Genomic DNA, 18,204 nt, shown 5'->3' with positions numbered 1-18,204 from the left:
CTTATGAGAAGTGTTGGCACTGGGATCTGCAAAGTGTCATCTTAAGACTACTTGCAAGCAATTTATAAAGACCCACCCGGATGCCCTCCATGCTGTAAATATAAAGCATGTTCCAGACGACAGGCCTGCTCCCAGAGAAAATTATGTATTCAATCTGAATCAATGGTCAGGCTGCTACCTAGTACTGCTGTTAATATTTAATCAAGTACCATTTATATTGTCAGACCCTATAAAATATTCTTGCTCTTATACACAGTGACTTTACCATTTCTGGTTCGGGACCACTGTCTTCTAAAGGCTGGTAAGTCTTCTGGTACAAAATGTGAAGAAGTAAATGTGATGCATTCAGCTATGAATGGAGCGGACAATGTACACTCCAATAGTGGATTTAGTGATCAGTGTTCATGACACTTTGCATGCTAATGATCAAGGAACTGACCTCACAGCCCATTGTTCATTCATTATGCAAAAATTATGCAAGTGTTTATAAGATTGGAGAAACCTGCAGTCAGCTGAGACTGAAGAAGTCTCTGGGATGAGTTACGAAACGTTTGTCCCACTGAAAACGCTACGTCCAGATGAACAGAATCAACTTCTGGGATTTCCTTACCTGGATGATTGAGCATGCATCTAGATATTACCCACAATTACTTAGGTACACGGGAACAAAGGGACAGCAAGTCAGTTTCTTACAGAGGAAGAAATAAACAAATAATTATACTGCAATTAATTTTAAGCAGTGTGTAATTATTCAGAAAAAAAAACCTGAAAGATACGTCACATCTTTCTACATTTTATTTTTCATATGATTCAGTTAATCTTTTACATCCTGCCTGGATAAAATGACGAAAATATATGACTTACAATAAAAATATTTTTACTGCAACATAACAAAAAATGAAGGTTTGTGTCTTCATGGAGCAAAACACACTCACATCCTGTAAGAAAACAGACCACTGAAAACATTAAATATATTCTTACCCACGTGTAATTTTCCACATACTGCCTGTTTAAAATGACACAAATTTATGAATTTACTTTTTTTTACTGTAACATTAAAAATTGCAGGAACGGTTGTGTCCTTCTGGAGCAAAACAGACTCACACAATATTGTAAGACAATAGAGCCCATTTAAAACACATTTCCTGTGAGTTACAACAGAAGTGGCGCAGCACTGCCACTGATAATTACCTCACGATGAACAGCCAAATAAACAGTAACAGGTCTGACAGTTTGACCCAGAAGGTGAACTCTTCTGACATTTTGCTTTTCTTGTGATCAGATGATGGGAGTAATGTTTGCTCTGCATGCTGTTTGTGGACACAGCCAGTGAAGTTAAACTCGCTAAACTTGTGTTGGGATAACTAACTCCATAAGCTAAGATTTTGTAATCGCGGCTCGATCACTTCACAACATTCATGATCTTCTCTTAAACTCTTTTTCTTTCCATCCTGTCTTGCAGCTCTATTGTCATCATCCTTTCCTGAGTATTGCCCTCTCTTTGAAAAAGGAAGAAGGCGCTCAGAATTGATGTAATCCTGCCCCCACCTTCAACCCAAGTATGTGTGGTAGTCACTGCTACCACACAAACATGTCCTGAACCACGCTCACATACTTCTCTGTCACTTCTGACTTCATCATGCAGTACCACAGTGCCTCTTTTTGCACCCTTTCATGTTTTCACTAGATCTACAAAGACAGTGAAGCTCTGACTTTCTCAGGAAATTAAAGCTGAATTCTGTGAAGCCTGATCTCAAGCTTTTTAAGTTTGACGCAGCATCCAGAAGAACTTTTGTTCAGAACCCCCGTTTCTCCCACTGTGTTCAAATGAACCCTGTCAGGGTAATGTCCCATTGGTCTGCCACTTTTCTCACAGGAGGACACTTTGTGGGTCTTTTGATGGCTCCATAGACTTTTGTAATGGATGAAAGCCTTTCCACAGTCACCACATACAAATGATTTAACTCCAGAGTGGGTGCGCTGATGTGATTTTAAGCCAGTCATGTGAGTAAAAGCCTTTCCACAGTCACCACATACAAATGATTTAACTCCAGAGTGGATGAGCTGATGCATTTTTAACCTACTAATCCCAGTAAAAGAATTTCCACACAGATCACAGACAAATGATTTACCTCCAACATGGATCATATAATGTCTGTTAAAGTGAGTTTTTAGAGTAAAAGACTTTCCACACTGATCACAGCTGAATGGTTTCACACCGGTGTGGATCAGCTGATGTCTTTTTAAGCTGGCTCTATGAGTAAAGGTCTTCCCACATTGATCACAGCTGAATGGTTTCACCCCTGTGTGGATCAGCTGATGTGATTTTAAGTGACCAATCTGAGTAAAAGACTTTCCACACAGATCACAGCTGAAAGCTTTAACTTCAGTGTGGATGACCTGATGTAATTTTAAGCTCCATCTATGAGTAAAGGTCTTCCCACATTGATCACAGCTGAATGGTTTCACCCCTGTGTGGATCAGCTGATGTGCTTTTAAGTGACCAATCTGAGTAAAAGACTTTCCACACTGATCACAGCTGAAAGCTTTAAATTTCGTGTGGACGACCTGATGTGTTTTTAAGCTCCATCTATGAGTAAAGGTCTTCCCACATTGATCACAGCTGAATGATTTCACCCCCGTGTGGATCAGCTGATGTGATTTCAAGTTACAAATCTGAGTAAAAGACTTTCCACACTGATCACAGCTGAATGGTTTCACACCGGTGTGGATCAGCTGATGTGATTTTAAGTTGCATCTTAGAGTAAAGGTCTTTCCACACTGATCACAGCTGAATGGTTTCACACCGGTGTGGATCAGCTGATGTGATTTTAAGCTACCAATCAGAGTAAAGGTCTTTCCACACTGGTCACAGCTCAAGCTTCTCTCCTCCCCGTTGGCGCGCTTGCGTCTTCTGGGCTGCTTCATAGCAGGAAAAGTCTTTTCCACAGGGATCGCCGCTGGCTCATCTTTACTTGCTGGTGCTGGATGTTTTTGGTTGATGTCATCCATGTGCTGAGGTTTCGGCCTGCTTTCACTTCTTTCTCCTGTAATGACAAAGAACCCAAACAGTGACATCAGGTCTATACCTTCAGCTCATCAACAAGTGCCCCCTCTTACCTCACAAAGATAAACAGTTTCACCATCTGCCAAACGTCTCAGGTGCCTGGGGACGCTATGCTGTGGTAAACATTCGAAGTGAGCTCATTTTGGGGATAAAAGTAGTAAAAGTTCAAGATTGTGAATAAAATTTTGGCTTGTGTGACTTCAAAGTTTTTTAGTTTTTACTTTGTTCAAATTTGAAGAACATCACACTTACAATGTGCAGTTCAGGTTGTATGTGTGAGAGCTGTACAACCAAATCCACACTGACTCAGATTTCCCTCTGATTAACCACGAGGGTGACACACAGTTATCAAAGTCTGCAGACACTGTCAGCTGCAATCAACACCTTTGTGGCGGAGGTGTGGTCCGGGGCGCGGCTGCAGGGGAGGAGTGGTGCAGTGAGCTCGACGGGGCGGTGCTGGTAAGAACAGCTGATGGCGATTTTGGACTGATGGTGGTTTTCCTTCCCTTTATATAGTGAGGCGGAGAGGAGTGGAGGAGCGCTAAGGGAAAAGAGACACACATCAGCTGGGATCGAGAGCTGTCAGTCTGTGCGTCATATTGTCTGCTGTGTAAATATCAATAAATGTGGTTCTTGGCAATACGGATCTGCGTGTGTGTGTGCTTGGGCCTGGTATACTCCACAAGTGGTGCCGAAACCCAGGAGCCTGCCGGTGTGGGGATGTCCGACCCGCAGGCTGCGCCGCCCGCCCAGCCTTTGCAGTATTTGGCGCAGATGCTGGCGGAGATGGCAAAGATGAGCCACGACCAGGCACGACCCGCCGAAGCCCCCACCGCTGTCGGTGGCGGTGCCCCGGATGGGGGACGGGGACGACCCCCAGGTTTTTCTGGAGACTTTTCATGCCACGGCGGAGGCCTGCCAGTGGCCGCAGGCAGAGTGGGCTCCGCGTTTGCTGCCTCTGTTGTCAGGGGAGGCTCGGACGGCGGCCCTGGGTCTGCCGCCGGCTTCGAGGGGCAGCTTCCAGGACGTGAGCCGGGCGGTGGTGGACAGGTTGGGGCTCACCGCTGAAGATCATCGCCGGCGATTCCGGGCCTGTCGGCTGGCCGTGGCGGATCGGCCGTTTGCTTGGGCCCGGAAGCTGCATGACGCGGCCGTAGGCTGGCTGCAGCCGGGATCGTCAGAAGGCGAGACGCTGCTGGTGGGCAAAGTGGTGCTGGAGCAGTTTGTGGAGGGGCTGCCTGCAGAGACGGCGAGATGGGTCAGGTGCCACCGTCCCGCGAGTCTGGAGGTGGCGGTGACGTTGGCGGAGGACCACCTTGCCGCTAGAGCGGGGGAGCCCCGGGACAGCGGCCGGAGGCCGAACAGACAAGCCCCGGTGCCGGCACCGAGGCGCCGGATGCCTGTGCCAGGGCAGGCAGAGCGGACGCTGGCGTTGAGCCCTACTAATCCTTTTGCTGCGTTTGTGCCTTCCCAGGGACCGGACCTAAGCAGCGCTGCCCCTGAGCCACGGAGAGCAGCACAGACGCCGGGGCAGGAGTGCTGGAAGTGCGGACAGCCGGGACACCTGAGGAGGGACTGTCCTCTGATGGAGGTGGGGCAGGTGTTCCGCGTTGCCGGTGCTCCAGCGCCCTCTCCCGGTCCGGGAGGGACATACAGCATTCCGGTAAGGACTCGAGGGGGTATACGCCATGCTTTGGTGGACACAGGCTGCACGCAGACCCTCGTGCACCAAAGTTTGGTTCGCCCCGGGGCATTGCTGGAGGCAGAATGGGTGGAGGTGAGGTGTGTGCATGGTGATGTTCACAGGTATCCCATAGTGCCGCTGTTATTGAAGTATAAGGGTAAAACGCATAGAATAACGGCTGCGGTTAGCCCGCGCCTGTCGCATCCCCTAATTCTGGGCACAAATTGGCCGGGGTTTTGTCATCTGTTGGGACAGTATGCGGGGGTGCGGTCACGACCGCTAGTAGCATGTAGTGTCTGCGCGGCGCTCAGTGGTGACGCGGGGTTGTCCGACACTGACTCTGGGGAGGGGGAGACGGCGAGTCCTTCACAGGTAGTCCCGCCGGCTCCGGAAGTTCCCCCCACGGGTGATTTCCCACTGGAGCAGTCTCGTGACGATACCCTACGCTCAGCCTTTGACCAAGTGATTGAGATTGATGGTCACGTGGTGCACCCTGAAGCCGTGCGGACCTACCCACGCTTCATTTTGTCGAAAGATAGGTTATACCGAGTGAGTCGTGACGCTCGCACGGAGGTGATGCACACCCAGCTGTTGGTGCCGCAGGGCCGCCGGGAAACGATTTTCCAGGCGGCTCATTATAACCCCATGGCAGGGCATATGGGATACGAAAAAACTCTGGAGCGAATAACGGCCCGATTTTATTGGCCGGGCATCCGAGCGGATGTGCGCCGCTGGTGCGCGTCCTGCCCGGACTGCCAACTTGTTAATCTGCCGGCCATACCAAAAGCGCCTTTGCGTTCGCTTCCACTCATAGAGGTCCCGTTCGAGCGCATTGGCATGGACCTCATCGGGCCGTTTCACCGGAGTGCACGCGGCTACCGCTTTGTGTTAGTCCTGGTGGATTATGCAACGCGGTACCCGGAAGCAGTCCCGCTGCGCACCATCTCTGCAAAGAGTGTGGCGCAGGCACTGTTTCAGGTCATCTCCCGAGTCGGAATCCCGAAAGAGATACTGACTGACCAGGGCACGTCGTTTATGTCTCGTACACTGCGGGAACTATACGAATTACTGGGCATTAAATCTATTCGGACCAGCGTCTACCACCCTCAGACGGACGGGCTGGTGGAGCGGCTGAATAAGACCTTAAAGTCCATGATTCGTAAGTTCATTAACGAGGATGAACGCAATTGGGATCACTGGCTAGACCCTCTGTTATTCGCAGTGCGGGAGGTGCCCCAGGCCTCTACGGGATTTTCTCCCTTTGAACTGCTGTTCGGCAGGAGGTCACGTGGGGTGCTCGACCTGATTAAAGAAAGCTGGGAGGACGGTCCGAGCCCCGCCAAGAATGAGATTCAGTACGTGTTAGACCTGAGAGCAAAACTCCACACTTTGGGGAGGTTGTCACGGGAGAATTTGCTCCAGGCTCAGCAGCGTCAGCAACGCCTGTATGACAGAGGGGCTAGACTTAGGCAATTTTCACCGGGAGACAAAGTGCTTGTATTACTCCCTTCTTCCAGCTCGAAGTTGCTCGCCAAGTGGCAAGGACCCTTTGTGGTCACACGGCGAGTCGGGGACGTTGACTTAGAGCTGGGCGATAGAACGATAACGATATGTATCGCGATATAACTTTTACTCGATAGAGAAATTAAGCTATCGCGATAGACCTCGCCGCTCTTGTCCTCTTAAAAAAAAAAAAAAAAAAAAAAAAAAAGGTCAGCCAATCCAAATTAAGTAGCACAGAGCCGAACCAATCACAGCCGCAGCGTCACGTCGCGTGACTTGTTACTTACAGCACACGTGCCAAGCCGCACGTGTGTTTGTTTGGGAAGCAGCCAGCGGGTAATGGAGCCAGCGCGTAATGGAGGAAATGAGTGTGCCAACTAGAAAAGTCAACCGAGCGTGACCGAAGAGAAAACAGATGATGGTTCCAATGCCGGAGAGATTGTCGAACGGAAGAGCCATAGAAGTTCCGTAGTGTGAAGGTATTTCGGCTATTTCAAGTCTGACAAAAAACAGAGTAGCGTGCACTGTAAATTGTGCCGAAAGCAAGTCTGGAAATACAATAAACTGGTGCATGCGTCACACTATTGTCTGCTGTGTAAATATCAATAAATGTGGTCCTTGGCAATACGGATCTGCGTGTGTGTGTGTGCGCTTGGGCCTGGTATACTCCACAACCTTTTATTATAATGCACAGGTGATGTTGTGGATAGGTGTAGCTTTGGGTCACGTGGTGCCGGTAATAGTAATAGTGATTGCTATATCACCTGTTCACATCCCGAGGGAATTTTTGTGAATGAGTGGGTGATGGAGGAAGTCGACCATTGCTGACCGCTCAAGCTTAGAATGTTTTTTTGATCACTGTTTTTCTACAGATTTTAAGGATTTGATAACAAACAAAGAAGTTTTTAATCTGGAACTTTGACATACGTTTTGAACTGCGGGCGCGTCAACATTATTCCCCTATTCAGCTGCTCGGCAACTCAAAGGCTTGACAGTCGCCAATATTTGTCAGCAAAAACGTGCGACGGCAATGGAGCCTCCCGCAATCAGCGCTGAATAAACGCCGACGCGAGCCCACACGCCATCGCCACTACACCCATAAAATCGGCTAGTCTGACAGATAAGGAGAAGACGACGGTGGTATGTAAACTGTGTTATTGTGCTGCGTGTTGTTTGTTTGAACGCAGTTTGGATTCTGACCATACGAAGATGTTTTCGTGACACGCCCACCGCTACGTTTGCTGTTGGATTTGGTGTGTGTGTGTGTGCTGTGGCTCTGCAGGCATTCAACTGAGTTTGAAGGAATCGCTGTTGCCTTTGTTTTGGATTTTGGCATGCTGCTTATGTTGAATGCTTAAAATGACTGGATCGCAGGCTGCATCTGTTGTTGGAAAAACTGAAAAGGATAAAAGATTAATTTCCCTCACTGAGAAAGCTCTTGCAAACAAAATTGAAACCATCCAAACAGATCGGAAAAGGCATGTAAACAAAATAAAAAGTGTTATTATGGCACTTAAAGAGCTAATGAAAGGTGATAAAAATCATTCACAAGTCAAAAAACAGTTTGATGAGTTAACACACCTGTTTAAGGATGCCAGTGCATTGCATGAATCTTTACTTTCTCTAATCTCATTTGATGAGAAAGATAAACAAAATACATGGTTCTCAAGCATCGCTAAATACAATAAAGGGTTTATGGAGGATGTTAAGATATGGCTTTCTGAAACGTTCGGGGAGGCCATCATCTGACAAAGCACAGTCACAGGAAACTTCCCTGGGAGGAGAAGTGGAGGTGCGAGAACACATTGGAAAATCAAGATGGCGGCGCGCACGGGTGCAGCTCTCCAGTTTGGTGCTCATTTTTACTTTTAATGTGGATATTTTTTAATGTTTGCAACGCCGCCATCTCTTACAGTCGCCAGAACCTAATTGACCTAGGTTTTAAATATAGTTTGTCTGTTTCTGGCGACTATCAGCGAACACAAAACATCCTGGAGGAGATAGCGAGACCGCCGGGGTCACCGTGGATGGTCTGCCCGCCCAGCAAGCGTAGAAGGCGACGGAGGGAAAGAAAGAAGAGGGGATGCCGGTCGGGCTCAGACGCTAGGCTACGCAAACATCCACACCGGCCAGCACTTCCGAGCCTTTTCCTATCGAACGCCAGATCCATCACCCACAAATTGGAGCTACAGATAGCCACCACGAGCTTTGCACGTAACTGCAGCATTATTCTTATTACGGAGACGTGGCTTCACCCGCTGATTCCCGACGCTGCAGTCGAGTTAGCAGGCCGCACGCTACACCGGCATGACAGAAACAGCAACTCAGGTAAAAGCAGAGGAGGGGGGCTATGTGTTTACGTGCATAACGAGTGGTGTTGTAACAGCAGGATCATTCACACACACTGCTCTCCTGATTTGGAGGTTCTGGCAGTCTCGTACAGACCTTTTTACATCCCGAGGGAGTTTAGAGTAGTCATTGTGATAGCTGTTTATATACCGCCGGATGCTAACGTTAGCACGGCTCTTTGCCTCTTGCTCTACACCATAAACAAACAACAGCTTGCCCACCCCGATGGGGTTTTTATTGTCGCCGGCGACTTTAACAAAGCGTGCCTAAAGACTGTGCTTCCTAAATTTGCCCAGTTTGTGGACTTTGCTACGAGAGGAGAACCCACTTTGGACCATGTCTATAGAGATTGACAGACCACGTGACTTTCGCGCATTGCAAAACAATCCAAGTACCGCATCAAATGCAAGCATTTGCAGCACCGCAAAACGTTCATTCTTCAGTTCCAATAAATTCTTGCTTTTTCTTTGCCCCCCAAAAAGGTATGTACAAAACGAAGGAGAACAATCCCGGTCCGTACAAAGACAGACTTGATGAAAAGTCAAAGAAAAGATACGAGGAAAAAAATCAAACCAGTGAAAGGGTTAGACCCTTACGAGCACACAGAGGGACAAAATACGTTAGCATGCTGCCCAACTTTCACCATGCTCATATTTATAATTATACGGTTCTTGGAGTGAGTGCATACACTCGTGAAGTTTAGTACCGTATTTTCACGACCATAAGGCGCACTGTGCTAAAAGGCGCAGTCTCAGTTATGTGTGCCCTTACTGTATTTAACACACACATAAGGCGCACTGGACCATAGGGCGCATACAAGTACCGTATGCGTATTTAAAAATAAAGCGGGAGCAAACCTGAATTCGGTACCTTACTCACATTTCTATTGCCGGTAATCGTCATCATCAACAACACACAAGCATACAAGTGTGCATATTTAAAAATAAAGCAGGAGCAACACTGAGTTTGGTACTCACATTTTTATTACCAATAATCGTCATCATCAACAACACACAAGCATACAAGTGTGCGTATTTAAAAATAAAGCAGGAGCAAAACAAAGTTTGGTACTCACATTTTTATCATCAATCAAACCCATCGAAGTCCTCATCCTCTGTGTCTGAATTGAACTGCTGCGCTAAATCTCCATCAAACATGCCAGGTTCACTTTCTTCACTGTCAGAGTCACTTTCCGTGCCGTGCGGCTCCTCGGAAATGATGCCGGCTTTTGCGAAAGCTCGAACAACAGTGCCAGCAGACATGTTAGCCCAAGCATCTACAATCCATTGGCAAATTGTGGCGTAACTCGCCCGGCGCCGCCTTCCACTCTTAGTGAAACTGCGTGGAAAAAACCACCTGGTCTCCTTACATACACCTCCCTCAGCCAGTCTTTCATCATTTCCTCATCCATCCAGCCCTTTTCATTTGCCTTAATGATGATTCCTGCTGGAAACTTCTCTTTAGGCAAAGTCTTTCGCTTAAAAATCACCATAGGCGGCAGTTTCTGTCCATTAGCATGGCAGCCAAGCACAACAGTAAAAGAAGACTTTTCATACCCGTTGTGCGTATCGCTACCGTGCTGGTCCCCTTCTTCTCCACAGTGTGACTCACCGGGATGTCAAAAGTGAGCGGGACCTCGTCCATGTTTGTGATGTGGCTGGGCTGGATGTTTTTGTCGCCGATGTGTTTGCTGCAGTAGGAGCGGAAGATGGCCAGCTTTTCCTTATAATCCGCTGGAAGTTGCTGCGCTACCGTAGTTCTGGTCCGGATGGAAAAATGGCACCGTTTCATAAAACGAAAGCACCAAGACGGACCTCCTTGGAAATGTTCAATGTTCATCTCTTCAGCTAGTGAAACTGCTTTTAGCCGAATGGTGACCGTCGAAACGCTTCTCCCGCTCGCTCTTTGCTCGATGATCCACCGCTCGAGTCTTTCCTCCAACTCGGGCCACCTCGCCTTATGTCCGCGGAAACTCAGCTGCGTTTTCTTGACCTGCCGGAGCTTGTTTTCCAGCTTCCTCCATTTGCGAACCATCGATTCGTTAATCTTAAATTCTCTCGCCGCTGCTCGATTTCCATGTTCCTCCGCGTAGCTGATTGCCTTCAGTTTAAACTGTGCTTCGTAAGCGTGTCTCTTTGCCATTTTCAGGGTTGTTAAAACAACGATGTCCTGCATAATGCACATACCTGTCCTTTTATACAGGTATGTGCGATTGTCCCGGTATATACGATCAACGCCCACACTTCACCCTTTAACGTTCTCATGGTGTTCTCTACTACGTCCTCCTTACAACACACAGGGCGCACTGCGCTATAGGGCGCGCCGCACTTTTTGAAGAAAATCTAAGACTTTTAAGTGCGCCTTATGGTCGTGAAAATACGGTAACTTCAGGTCACTGCAACAAGCCCAGGTACAGTTTACCGACGGATGGGTGCAGGACCTTGAAATGCACCGTGTAGAACGAAAGACCATCGTACGTATCATAAGTTTACCAGTCTTACAAATAGTCTTCATAAATACACATTCGTTAACAGTTTATTAATAGGACCTTTGAGCTCAACAATAATTAATTAGTAGTGGAAATAATTTCTGGTACGCATCACAGAAATGTAGCAGTGACAAATATTGTATGCTGTAATCGTACTGGGCAATTAGTGATACAAAACAACTGTTTTATCCTGTGAATAAAAGTATATGTTTTTGTCAATGTACCATAATAACAGAAGCGAAACGCAATATTGTGTCAGGACAATTCACTATTTATGCACAATAAACAAAGGAGCATAGCGCGATAATTTCTGTTCAGCGCCAGACTTGCTTGTAACCTATATCACTAATTATGTTAAGAAAAATGACGCATTAACTACAACAGCAGACTGACCTTTGTGGAAATGCTTGGAGCAGACTAACCTGTGAGCTGGAGTGTTCTGGGACGTTATATTTGGTCTTTGAATGGCTGCAATCCAGTCGCCTCTTTGTTACTTCGGAAACATGGCTCGAACAATTTCTCTTCAACGACGTAATCCGATAACAACCGATCTCTTTACCCGTCGGCTTCCCGTGGCTGTCATGCGACCGGCTATTGCAGTTAATAATACAACAGCTTCTTGCCATTTTTTGTGTTTCTTTTTATCGCTGTATAACCGATTTCAATTGAAAGCCTGCGTGCGCTAGTACCTCTTGCCACGAGTTCCCAGAGTTCTTTACGGTTTTACCCCTGAATGACGTCACATTTTCAATCTCTATTCAAACATCAGGCATGCTTTCAGAGCGACACCCCTCCCCCACCTGGCTGGATCTGACCACCTCTGCATGTCCCTCACCCCCACCTACACCCCCCTGCTGAGAAAAATAAAGCCCCAGACAAAGACAATAAAAACCTGGCCTGAAGGAGCCCTTTCTCAACTGCAGGACTGCTTCTCAACAACTGTATGGGATTTATTCTGCAGCCACAACCTCCAGGAGTACACGGACACTGTACTCTCGTACATCAGGAACTGTGTTGACAATGTCACCGTCAACAAAAGGGTCAGGGTGTTTCCAAATCAAAAACCCTGGATGAATAGCAAAGTGCAATCCCTCCTAAAAAGCCGCAACACTGCCTTCAAGTCAGGGGACAGGGCTGCATATAGGGCGGCCAGGGCAGACAGGAGTAGAGGAATCAGAAAAGCTAAGGCTGCCTATAGGAGGAGGATTGAAGATCACTTTGCTGACAACGACCCCAGAAAAATGTGGCAGGGGATCAATCACATTACCAACTACAGAAGCAATAACCAGGCGACATCTAGGACTGATGCCTCGCTGGCTGAGGATCTAAACCGTTTCTTCGCCCGCTTTGAGACGACCAGGCCCCCAGCTGCCACACCACTTCCACCCGCCCCCAGCACTGGCACACTAACACTCAGGGAGCATCAAGTGAGGTGTGTTCTAAGGTCAGTGAATCCCAGGAAGGCGGCAGGTCCTGATGGAATACATGGAAAGGTTCTCAGAGCATGTGCTGACGAACTGACCGGAGTCTTCACTAAAATCTTCAACCTTTCCTTGTCATCAAACACCATCCCGCCCTGCCTCAAAACCTCCACCATCATCCCCATCGCCAAGAAGACAGCTGTGGCCAGCCCAAATGACTACAGGCCTGTTACACTTACGCCTGTAGTGATGAAGTGATTTGAGAGACTGGTCTGTCAGCACATCAGGGCCAGTCTGCCTCCCACTCTGGACCCCCACCAATTTGCCTAGAGGACAAATCGATCCACAGAGGACGCTATCACCATAGCGCTCCACACTGCGCTGAGTCACCTGGAGCACAGAGGAAGCTATGTGAGAATGCTCTTCCTGGACTTCAGCTCAGCATTCAATCATATCATCCCGGAGATCCTGGTCCAGAAACTGTCTCACCTGGGACTCTCCACCCCCATCTGCCTCTGGATCAAGGACTTCCTGACAAATAGACCACAGTCTGTCAGACTCGGCCCCCACCAGCACCATCACACTCAGCACCGGGTCTCCACAAGGATGTGTTTTGAGTCCCCTCTTGTTTATGCTCTACACATCCGACTGCTCCCCTACCCATCTCTCAAACACCATCATAAAGTTCGCGGATGACACCACTGTGCTTGGACTCATCTCAAGGGGGGATGAGTCGGACTACAGAGATGAGGTCAACAGACTGACTAAGTGGTGTTCAGTTAACAACCTCCAACTGAACACCACGAAAACTAAAGAACTTATCTTGGACTTCAGGAAGGACAGAGCAGACCCGGCCCCACTCTACATCCACGGGAACTGTGTGGAGAGGGTACACTCCATGAGGTTTCTGGGCGTGCACATCTCTGATGACCTCTCCTGGACTGCAAATACCACAGCGGTGGTTAAAAAGGCCCAGCAGCGTCTCCACTATCTGAAAGTGCTCAGGAGGAACAACCTGGAGGAGAGGCTGCTGGTGACATTTTACAGAGCCACCATAGAGAGCGTCCTAACGTACGGCATAACATCATGGTATGCAGGATGCTCAGCTGCAGACAGGAAAGTACTGCAGAGGGTCATCAACACAGCCCAGAAGATCACTGGCTGCTCTCTGCCCAGCCTGGAGGTCACTGCAAACTCTCGGTACCTCAGCAGAGCTGGCAATATCATCAAGGATCACTCTCACCCCAGCAACCAACTGTTTGAACTATTACCGTCAGGCCGACGGTACAGGTCACATAAAACCAGGACAAACAGATTCAGGGATAGCTTCTTTCCCAGAGCTATCACCGTAGTAAATAAGCACAAAAACAATTGAACCTTAGCTATTCCATACAGTCACTGTCATTATATTATGCTGCTATTCATGCTGTCATTATATTAATGCTGCTATCCTGTATATATTGTACATACTATTGTTTGAGTACTTACGATTGGTTTTTTTTTCGTACTTTTTATATTTTACATTTATATTTATTATTGAAACTTGCACCAAGGGAGTGGCACTCCAATTTTGTTGTACTCTGTATAATGACAATAAAGGCTATTCTATTCTATTCTGAAAAGAACCTCAATCATCTCTTAATCCCCAGAATGATGTTAATGATAAAGTGTCGCCATCCGACAGTGTGTCAAATAAAGGCAGTAGGTCAAGCTCAAGAGTATCATCTACTTCATCTGCACGTCTCAGGGCAGAAGCTGAAATGGCCGCCTTGCTCGCACATCAACATGTGCTGAAAGAAAAACACTCTCTTGAAGAACAAGAGGAACTGAGGAGAAAGAACAACTTCAGCTTGAAGCAGATATAGCTGCAACTGTTGCAAAGGTGAACGTGCTAAGAACTGGATCCACTATGCGGAGCGTCACTTCACGGAAATCTAATGGAATGGAATCATATTTTAAAACAAAGGGAAAACGGCCTTGAAATTCTTAATGCAGATGCAGAGACTTTTGTTCCACAGACGCTTACAAAAGGAAATGCAATCACTGGGAATGCAGAGCTTCAAGTAAAAACAGTGCAACAGAATATGAAAAGGGAAAGGCCTGCACCAGCTCTTATGGGCCTTCTGACGCTTTTGGATCAATTCCACCTTTGCCTAAGCCACAAGCTGCTCATCCAGTAGCCAATGAAAATCTGTTGTCCATTATGGAAAAACAAAATGAATTAACTTGTATGTTGGTCCATCAGCAAAGTCTTTCTTCACTGCCCAAAAGGGAGATTCAAACCTTTGATGGTGACCCTTTACATTTTCAGGCTTTTATGCGCTCGTTTGAACAGGTCATAGAAGCAAAGACTGGCGATGCTGGCGACTGCCTGCATTATCTTGCAAAGTACACCAAGGGGCAGCCCAATGAACTTGTTAAAAGCTGTCAACATATGTCTGGAAGTGCTGGATATGTAAAGGCAAAGACTCTGCTGTATGAGCACTTTGGGAATGGACATGTGATTGCATCTGCTTGTTTGAACAAAGTTCACTCATGGTCACTGATTAGATCGGAAGATGGAAAAGCTCTTCAGGCATATTGTTTGTTCTTACGTGGATGCTGCAATGCAATGGAAGAGATTAATGATCTCTCTGAATTAAATACACCTGCCAATATGCTTGCTGTGATTAGAAGACTGCCATATTGGCTGCAGACTCCCATCTCTGCAGGACCTGTACACCTCCAGGACACTGCGGCGTGCAGCCCGGATCTCAGCTGACCCTTCTCACCCTGGACACAGTCTGTTTGACCTGCTCCCCTCAGGCAGGAGGCTCCGGTCCATTCGCACCAGAACCTCTCGCCACAAGAACAGTTTCTTCCCCTCTGCTGTTGGACACATGAACAATAACCACATGATTGTCCCCGCCACTAACACATGACCCTACGCTGTGTCACTGCATCATTTCATGTTTGGCACTGATCACCACCTGCACTCATGTATATATCTTTCTACGTGGCACTCATAATTCTTATTCTCATGTATATATCTCATGTATATCTCATGCACATATCTTTCTTTCTACATAGCACTTTAATTCTTATTGTCTGCACTGAAGCACCGCAGCAATTTCCTAATGTTGTAAACCTCAACATCTGGCAATAAACCCATTCTGATTCTGATTCTGATATAAGTTAAAAGACAAATGGCGAACAGTACCATGTGACATTCAGGAGAGGCAACATCGCAGAGCCGCATTCATTGACATTGTTTCCTTCCTTGAGCGTCAAGTTAAAATTGCAACAGATCCTGTCTTTGGAAATCTATGTGACATTCCAGCAACACATCTAACAGCCAAGGGTAGCAATGGAGGGAAACGTTCTCCACATCTAAGAGCTAAAGGAAGTAGCTTTGCCACAACAGTCTCTGATGTTGAGAGACAGAATCAGACAGGGGCTCAAGATCGTCACAGCACTGTGAAGGCTTGTTTTTTTCTGCAAAGGCAGACACACACTGGAGTCATGTGCTCTGCTTGATAAGAAACCTCATAATAAGAAGATTTCTTTTCTTAAAAAGAATAGCATCTGTTTTGGCTGTTTGTATACTGGGCACATAAACAAAGAATGCAGAAAACGCCTTTCATGTAAAATCTGTGGTCTCTGACATGCAAGTATACTCCATATCCACCACAAAGAGAAGAATGAAGTCAAACCTAATAATGAGGCAGATAACATTCCTGTTACGATCCAGACTAGTGGTCTTACTGGGGCCGGTGAACAGGACTGTAAGCTTGCCATTGTGCCAGTTAAAGTAAAATCAAAGAGAGGTCAAAGAATAGTGGAAACGTATGCCTTTCTGGACCAAGGGAGTTCAGCATCCTTTTGTACAGTGGGTCTTATGGACAAGCTGAATTTTTCTGGGAGGAGGACAAAGATTCTCCTGCGCACCATGGGACAGGAGAAAGTGGTGGACAGTTTCATTGTACCTGAACTTGAAGTTGCTGGATTGGACAGTGACATGTACTGTGATATGCCTAACCTCTTCACTCAGCATAAAATGCCTGTAGATATTGGTAACATCCCAAATCAACAGGACCTGGATGACTGGCCACATTTGAAGCATGTTCATTTGCCAGAAATTAAGGCCAATGTGGAGCTTTTGATTGGCATGAATATGCCCAGAGCTCTAGAACCTTTGGAGGTCATCCGGAGTGTAGGTGATGGACCTTTTGCCATTAGGACTGTGCTTGGCTGGACAGTGAATGGGCCACTTAATCGAGAATGCTGTGGAAGGCCAGGATGTTTGGCAACAGTTACTGCCAACAGAGTTTCTGCTGTCAACCTGGACAAGCTATGGAAACAGCAGTTCAAGATGGACTTTCCAGAGAGCAGCGATGATGAACAGATGGGGCTGTCAAAGGAAGACTTGAAGTTCCTGGAATTGGCCAGCAAGTCGGTGACTTTGGGGGATTGGCACTACAGCATTGCCCTGCCACTGAAAGACCGAGACATAAGAATGCCTGACAACCGTGCAATCGCTGAGCAACGAGCCTTAGGTTTGAAGAAAAGGTTAATCAGAGATAAAGACTTTCACAAGACTACACTGCCTTCATGACAGATCTCATATCTAAAGGATATGCAAAGAGAGTGCCAGTCGCAGAATTAGAGCGCAGTGATTGGAAGCTTTGGTATATCCCTCACCATGGGGTTTACCATCCTACCAAGGGGAAGATGCGGGTCGTCTTTGACTGTGCAGCATCATTCCAGGGTGTCTCTCTTAATGCGCAGCTCCTGAGTGGTCCTGACTTAACAAACTGTTTGGTTGGCGTACTGACGAGGTTCAGAAAAGAGCCTATTGTTTTGATGTCTGACATCGAGGCTATGTTTCACCAGGTGCATGTGCCAGAGGAAGATGCTGACCTTTTGAGGTTTCTTTGGTGGCCCGGTGGTGATTACAATCAGAGCATGCAGGAGTACAGGATGGGTGTTCATTTGTTTGGGGCAACGTCCTCTCTGAGCTGTGCTAACTACGCCCTGCGGAAATGCGCAGAGGACAACAAAGGATACTTCAGCCAGCAGGTGACTGACACCATTCTGTATAGTTTTTATGTGGATGACTGCCTTGCTTCAATATGCTCTGAAGAAGAAGCCATCAATCTTTACTCAGACCTCAGAGACATTTGCACCAAGGGTGGTTTCCACTTAACAAAGTGGATCAGCAATAGCCGCAGCGTTTTGGCAGTTATACCTGAGGAGGAAAGAGCAAATGAAGTTAAGGACCTAGACCTGGATTGTGACCTTTTACCTATTGAGCGGGCATTGGGAGTGAAGTGGTGCCTGCAGTCAGATGCATATAAGTTCTGCATATCCATCCCAAACAGACCATTGACTGGGAGAGCGATCCTATCCACAGTAAGCTCCTTCTATGACCCTCTGGGGTTCCTTGCTCCTGTTATCTTCACAGCCAAGAGAATCCTTCAAGATCTGTGCCAGAGGGGGATAGGATGGGATGATGCTATACCATCAGCAGTTGCTCAAGAGTGGAAAAGCTGGGTAGAAGAATTGCATCTGTTGAACAACATCAGCACGGGACGATGTTTAAAACCTTCTGATTTTGGACAGACGACCACTGCTCAGTTGCACCACTTTGCAGATGCGAGTGAGTGAGAAGGGCTATGGGGCCGTTACCTACCTGTTGCTGTACAACAGTCGC

At 47.2% G+C, this 18,204-nt stretch overlaps 1 protein-coding gene across 1 annotated transcript; it reads right to left on the bottom strand.

Moving 5' to 3' along the window:
* Positions 1–809: 809 nt before the first annotated feature.
* LOC146625903 (uncharacterized) lies at positions 810–3,101 on the bottom strand. The gene has a single exon (XM_085363039.1). The coding sequence runs from the start codon at positions 3,076–3,078 to the stop codon at positions 1,726–1,728; it is 1,353 nt and encodes a 450-aa protein (XP_085219165.1). The 5' UTR covers positions 3,079–3,101; the 3' UTR covers positions 810–1,725.
* Positions 3,102–18,204: the final 15,103 nt, after the last annotated feature.

This window comes from Diplotaxodon limnothrissa, linkage group LG9 (assembly GCF_057381915.1).
Source record: "Diplotaxodon limnothrissa isolate DT_005_m linkage group LG9, D_limnothrissa_male_GT1.1, whole genome shotgun sequence".
NCBI classification, from domain to species: Eukaryota; Metazoa; Chordata; class Actinopteri; order Cichliformes; family Cichlidae; genus Diplotaxodon; species Diplotaxodon limnothrissa.
The sequence above is the reverse complement of the archived record's forward strand: the minus strand, read 5'-3'. Positions and strand labels throughout refer to the sequence as shown.

Bases quoted from the DNA above. Each gene is read 5' to 3' on its own strand.
- LOC146625903 (XM_085363039.1), bottom strand. From the start codon at position 3,078: ATGTCACTGTTTGGGTTCTTTGTCATTACAGGAGAAAGAAGTGAAAGC.